The 7,378-nt window shown below is 42.3% G+C and overlaps 1 protein-coding gene across 5 annotated transcripts in view; it reads left to right on the top strand.

Annotated features, from left to right (window-relative positions):
- The first annotated feature begins 3,229 nt into the window (after window positions 1-3,229).
- The window catches only part of LOC140538402 (ephrin type-B receptor 3-like), a 37,305-nt gene continuing 33,156 nt past the window's right edge, over window positions 3,230-7,378 (top strand). For all 5 annotated transcript variants that reach the window (XM_072660907.1, XM_072660905.1, XM_072660906.1 and 2 more), the window contains exon 1: window positions 3,230-3,290. In XM_072660907.1, coding sequence (XP_072517008.1) covers window positions 3,234-3,290 — 57 coding nt within the window. In that variant the 5' untranslated portion in view covers window positions 3,230-3,233. The remainder of the gene's footprint in view (window positions 3,291-7,378) is intronic.

Below are 7,378 nucleotides of genomic sequence, written 5' to 3'. Positions count from 1 at the left end.
GGAGACTGACAGAAGCATGAGCTGAGACAGAGAGAGAGAGAGAGAGTTATCTACACACACACTAGCCCTGAGAGAGAGAGAGAGAGAGCGAGAGAGAGAGAGAGAGAGAGAGAGAGAGAGAGAGAGAGAGAGAGAGAGAGAGAAGGGCTGTTTGAGGGTAAAAACGATAAGAGCTAATTAAATTGTCATAAAACTAAGTGAACACATGAAAGAAGAAGAGGGGCTTTTAGCACTCTAGTTTGTGTGTGTTTGTGTGTGTGTGTGTGTGTGTGTGTGTTTGTCAATATAATAAATTAAATGTGATACAAAAAATAATAGTTAAAAGTGAAATAGTAATAAATGATCATCTCTCACTCCCTAATTAGCATGTGTTGTTTTCAGACATAAATAAGGGCGAGCGAGCAGCATGTGTGCAGCAGTGAGAGAGACATGTTCACACTGAAAGCAGTTTCTCAGCAAAAGGTTGCCAGATTACTTAAAATTCCACAGAATAACATTTTAATAAACATAATAACAATAAACTTTATTCACTGTTGCTTTTCGTGTTACTGCTAATTATTTACTCTTTAAAAACATGATTTGTTTATTTTTGTTGTTTTTATAATTATTCTTTTTTATTTTAAATATATAATAGTATTAAATATGTTTATATTTTAAATGTTTTTTTTTTTTTACATTTTTCAATGATAATAATAGTAGTAATAGTAATAGTAGTAATAATAATGATTGTACTTATATTGCTCCCAAGCAATATTAATAATAGTAATAATTGTGTGTTTGTATTTTACATGTGTTATGTAATATTTATTTTATTACATGATATATTATGTATAATAGTAATAACAATATTCTCTTCTCTTCTATAGTATGTATAATTAAGGTAATACTACTACTAGTAATAATATATTCTTCTCATGTAATAATAATTTTATCACATATATTACATTGCAATTGCAATTCTTATTTTTGATATTCATTTTTTTATATATTCATGGAATTTATATTTGATAAATGTTTAAATATGCCAATCCACAGATATGCACAGCTACAATATTGGAAATCCGCTCAGCATTCCCACATCGGGTGGTCTGTGATATTCCAGATCATGTTTAATATAATATTTGAGAATGAAATTGCAGCCCTGTGTGTTTTTATAGCTCGGTTTACTGCGAGCGTTCTGATTGGTTACATTCAAGCCAGCGCAGAAAAGTCAGAGAAGGTCAGAGAAGGTTGTTTTCTTTTAGTTCAGTCCTGCTTTTACTTTTTCTCAAAAGAGTTTAAATCCTGCAGTAAATCCTCACCTGCCCAGGCCTGGGGGTCCGCACAACATTCTTCTGTACACACACACACACACACACACACACAGAGACTTGTTTTTCTGTTAAAATGTCTGGTTGTTGGAACAAAGGAAGAAATATTTTAAGAGGCTTGTAACGTCTAGTATAATGTGTGTGTGTGTGTGTGTGTGTGTGTTTGTGTGGGTGTGTGTGTGTGTCTGGCTCCCTCTGTTATTAGGCCTGCTTTGTCATTAGCGGATTAGAGTGTAGTGCGTGCATGTACTTGCGTGTGTGAGAATGTGTGTGTGTGTGTGTGTGTGTGTATGCTCCTTTTTGAAGTATAAGATATACTATGGTGTGATCTGGAGACAGGCTGTACTTAAACTAGGACTTTTATTTTGTAATAGTGTAATCGTTTTTTGGTGCTGAAAGTGAGAGTGAGAGAGGAACAGTGTGAGCTACAGTCTCTAATTAGGGTGAATATTAATAACACTGTAAATGTAGGTATTGTGATATACACTGAGGAGGAGGAGCTACAGTCTCTCATTAGGGTGAATATTAATAACGCTCTAAATGTAGGTATTGTGATATACACTGAGGAGGTGGAGCTACAGTCTCTCATTAGGGTGAATATTAATAACGCTCTAAATGTAGGTATTGTGATATACACTGAGGAGGTGGAGCTACAGTCTCTCATTAGGGTGAATATTAATAACACTCTAAATGTAGGTATTGTGATATACACTGAGGAGGAGCTACAGTCTCTCATTAGGGTGAATATTAATAACACTCTAAATGTAGGTATTGTGATATACACTGAGGAGGTGGAGCTACAGTCTCTCATTAGGCTTAAACACGGTTCTGTAAAGCCTGTCCAAACAAGCAACAGTAGCCATGGAGCCTGGAGTGAGTTAATGCTGATATTGTGAGAAAGTGTGTGTGTGTGTGTATTTGTGTGTGTGTGTGTGTGTGTGTGTGTGTGTGTGAATCAGTATTGCCTCCTCATCTAAAACACAATAAGTCCTGCTTTGCTGCTTTTCAGCGCCGCTTACACAGTGTAAACAAAAGAGACACACACACACACACACGTGGTCTTCCAGCTCTCTCCTGAACATTCTGTCATTTTTCCACTGAGTCAGAGCTGCTTACATACAGCGCCCCCCCCCCCCACACACACATACACACACATATACAAAAACACACAAAGAAAGAAAAAGAGATGCCAATCAAATTCACACACTCTAGCTCCTCTAGTTTCTGCATGTATGTGTGTGTGCTCCCCCCTCCTCTTTCTCTCTCTGTCACACACACACACACACATATATATATATATTTGCTTCTCTTCTGCTTATTGCTCCCCCTGCTTATTCCCTCACCCTTTCCCCCCTCCCTCTGCGTGTGTAATGTGCCATTTTCTCGTTCTGTCGGGTTGTTTGTACATAAAGTGACTTTTATTTTGTTTACTCAAATGTTTATGGCTAATGAAAAACCCCAGAGACTGAGAGTGTTAGCCAGTGTGTGTGTGTGAGAAAGAGAGGCTAAATTTAGAGTGCTGAAAGGGGCGCCAGTGGGCAGGAGAAATGCTCTGTACTGGACACACACACTCTCACTCTCTCACTCCCTCACTCACTGACTCACTCAGAGTGTGTGTGTGTGTGTGTGTGTGTGTGTGTGTGTATGTGTGTGTGTGTGTGTGTGTATGCTTTCAGCCTGACAGTGAGTGAGAAAGGAGCACATATGGTTGCTAAAGAGGAAAGAGAGAGTTAATGAGAGAGAGAGAGAGAGACTAAATGACAATGAGAGTGAATGACATAGGGATAGTGTGTGTGTGTGTGTGTGTGTGTGTGTATTACGATGTTTACACTATTGCGGTAGTCCTGTGTTTGTGATGTCAGACTGCTTGCTGGGGGTTTCTTGGCCTAAACTTTTTTTTATTGTTTGTTGACAGAAACATTGATGGACACCAAATGGGCCACCACCGAGCTCGCCTGGACGGCACATCCTGAGACAGGGGTGAGTTATATGGCTTAAACCAGCCTCAGAGCTTAACCTTATAGACTCCTCACTTCTGCTATTTTCATACATTTGAACTCCGTATTTCAGCATCTACTTCAGCATCTGCCGGTTTTACTGGCCAGACAGTATATGGTTAGGGTCCTGGCGTATACGCATGTAAATTAGGGCACTATCTGTCCCTTTCTGCTCCGCCCCCTCCGCCCTCCACTGTGCTGTACCAGCTGTTCCCTCTCAAAACATTTCTTTCCAAGTAATATAACACAATTGCCAACCTGCCCCGGACCCCATATTGACCCCAGACGCAACAACCACACACACAAAAACACTCATAACTCTGCCAAAAGGCCCTCACACGCCCCTCACACCCTGATACACCCCCTCAGACCCCCATTCTCACTTCTCACACCCTCATACGCCCATGCACGTCACTGAGACCCTCATACACCCCTGTTACACCCGTATACAACCCCGTCACACCTCAGCAGATGCGCTTTTACAGGCGCTGGTCTGCTGTCTGTCAGGCAGATGGATCCATAACTCACCAGACTCACACTTTTTTAACTGTGTTGTCATTTCATTCCTATACGAGTCTGTATGAAGGGGTTCAGACGGAGCAACAGACGGCAGTTGCTGCACATAGTAAACACACTTTCAGGCGGTGTGGACAACACACTTTCGGTGGTGCTGTAGCTCTTCAGTTCAACCTGACATATTCCTCCATCCTTAATCATCTGCCTCGCCTTTTCGTTTCTCGTCTGTGCGTTTGTTGACTCGGCCTCCTCAGGCCTGTTTATTTATTATTTTGGGTGACAGCCGGGCGAGAGCTTGGGGGAGAGCCAAACAGAGCAGGGTGGAGTGGCCTGTAAATAATCATATAAACTGTAAATAATTCTAAAAAAACTCCAAATTATCAGAAAAAGAAATAATCAGAAAAACGGAGGGAGGAAACGGATCCAGTTGGAGACACACTGTCCATCTGTAGGTCTAGTGTGTGTGTGTGTGTTTGTTTTGTGTGTATCAGATATTGAGATTGCCAGAAACCCCCCAATAAGAGTTCTGATGCTGTGTGATCAATGAGCGATCAATGAGCAGAGGAGCAGTGGAGGTACACAATAAAGACAAAAGTATTGGGACACCTGCTCATTCATTGTTTCTTCTGAAATCAATGGGGTTTGAAAAGAGATTAGGCTAGATTTTGGAGGAGCATTGCTGTGAAGATCTGATTCAGTGACTGATTCAGTGACAAGAGCTTTAGTGGAGCCAGGATGTTGGATGGTCACCACCCCACCCAATCCCCAGCTCATCCCAAAAGTATCCATCATTCCAGAAGACAGTTCTACTGCTCCACAGCGCAATGCTAGGGGATAATAATGCATTCATTAGAAGGGGTGTCCACAAACATTTGGCCATATAGTGTATATATATGCTTGAAAATGCAGGTTTCTGTCTCTAATACCAGTCAAAAAGGAACCATATGCATATTTGAATGAGTGTGTGTGGTGGGTGGTGGTGGGGGTGTTAGGTCCATGGTCTCTTAAGATTAAAGACTCGCACCAGGCTCTGAATCCCTCAGGACACAAGCACACACACACACACACACACTTAGCCACTTAGCCTGAGCTAAATCGGCGTGACCAATGGCAGGGGACGCAGTCACACAGTGTGTGTGAGCAGTTAGAGTAAAGCATGCTTACACACACACACACACACACACACACACACACACTTCAGTGTTCAGTTCAGTCTTATGCTATTTGACCCTCAGAGTGAATCCATTTGGATGCGTGAATGAAAGCAGTGACCTTAGCTGTTAGCAGTTAGCGTCCAGCAGCGTTGCTGCTATCTGCAAGTAAAATCACACACGCACACACACATACACACACACACACACACACACACACAGTCTGTACTGACTGTAAAGTATAAGAGAAAGATAGAACAAAGCTCACATGTACACTAGGGCTGAACACCCCCAAAGTCTTTAAGGATTGTGATAAAATATTGACAAAAGTATTGGGACACCTGCTCATTCACTTGTTTCTTCCCAAATCCAGGGTATCAAAAAAGAGCTTATCATGCTTTTGTTGGAGGAGCTCTCTCCACTGTCTGGACAGTGCTTTTCACTAGATTCTGGAGCATTGCTGTAAGGATTTGATTGCTTTCAGCCTCACGAATGTTAGTGAAGTCAGGATGTCAGATGGCCCAACTCCCCAACTCTTCCTAAAAGAGATCACAGTTGCAAAGCTCAAAGCTGGGGGGGCTTTAAACCCCTCTAGCCCATACCTTGCATCAGACATGGTGCCAACACGTTCATGTTTATCTGCTCCAGAGGGTCCGATTCTATTGACCGTACTTATCTACAGGGGCTAGACAAGCTGTGTGTGTGTGTGTGCATTTGCACATCTGTGTCAGCAGTGGGTGCAGCTAGTACAGTAAAGTAGCGGAATGCATTCATTAGAAGGGGTGTCCACAAACATTTGGACAGTGTGATACATTTCATGTAAGTCTTTTAGTATTGTGATATGATATTATTGTCTTATTGTTTAGCCTTATAGGAAAACGCTAGAATGTGCGCACGCACACACACACACACACACACACACACTCAGCTGTAGAAGTATTAATTGAGGGAAAGCAAAATCAATCCTGGAGATCCTGACCCTGTTTTCTAAAGCCTCTTTAATGCATTTATTCAGAGAAGCGGAGAGCGTGATGCATGATATCGGAGCTTTGCTCTCCCAGGAGGAGTGTGTGTGTGAGGGGAAATGTGTGTGTGTGTGACCTCGGAACGACACAGACAGCCACACACACACACAAACCTCCACCACTCCACTCCCTCAGCAATTCATTACCCGGCCCTAAACAGCCATTGACACTCCAGGCTTTCTCCGGCCTCACTGATCTCGCCCCGCTTATTGATCCTCCGGGTGGCATTAAAGAGCCCATATGAGGGCAAAATGATAATATCCCCTTTTTAATTCAAAGAGCCATATTTGGACATTGCTGCCAATTAGAAGAGAGCTCATTTACATATAGGAGTCTCATTCTAGAGGTTCTGTGCGGTGCTGGTCAAAAGGTTCATCGGCGTTGGTAGAGGGTCCTGTACTGTATGCAGCCTATGCTAACATATGGCTCTACATAGCACCCAGGGTTCCACTTTTAATTTCCAGTATTACCTAGAACCCCTTTTGCGTAGAGTGTAGTGAAGAGTGAAAAGAGGAGAAGTCAATGTGTGAACGAGAATGAACGATGTAAACTGAAGAGCCTTTAGGGAGATCGTAAAAATAACAGTAAAATACAGGATATAGGCCCTTTAAAGGCATGTAATAGCCTGCTGCCTGTCTGCCTCCAGTCTCCGGGGGGGCCGTCGGGATGAATGTTCGGTCTCCACCGCATCCATATCCCTGTGTTAATTAAAGACACCGGTCCTGTGCGCAAGAACACAGCTTTGAGGTAAACAAACCCGCACAAGCTGTTAGCTTCCAGCGCACGTTTAGCTGGTTTTCCTGCCAACACGTTTAATTGTGATGGTGCTCTAATTGCTTTGTGGATTCTCCCCTTATCTTTACCTTACATTCAGCGACATGGAAATTCAATAGGAGCTAAATTAAATTAAGGTGATCAGAAAAGTCTAGCGCGCACAGTTTAGCACCCCTTACCACGAACGCAGTCGATCAGCCAAGGCCGGTTTGAGACTAATGTAGCCAATGGGCAATGGAAGCTTCAACTCCACCAGGTGTGTGTATGTATGTGTGTGTGTAAGCATGTTCATATGTGTTTATATTGAGTGCTTTACAGTGGTTTGTAAAGTGGCAGAGCCAATCAGGCTTCAGCACTAGTGTTAAGTGTGGATTTAAGCTTGAAGCGAAGCCTTTGTTTGTCTGTATTTATGGCCGTTTTATGATCTTCCTCCGAAGTGTGATACTGTAAACGTCTGTCTTCTGTTCTTCCCTTTTATTGCTCTTTTTTGTAGGGTTAGTGTGGCTGTATCTGAATGTTGGGCGCACTCTTCAAAATTACAGTCCTGCGCCATTGAAGAATCACTTATTATACCACTGTAAAGCTTAAGTGTCCATTTACTTTAT

This window comes from Salminus brasiliensis, chromosome 17, assembly GCF_030463535.1.
Source record: "Salminus brasiliensis chromosome 17, fSalBra1.hap2, whole genome shotgun sequence".
NCBI classification, from domain to species: domain Eukaryota; kingdom Metazoa; phylum Chordata; class Actinopteri; order Characiformes; family Bryconidae; genus Salminus; species Salminus brasiliensis.
Note: the sequence above shows the minus strand (reverse complement) of the source record. Positions and strands in the feature narration are given on the sequence as shown.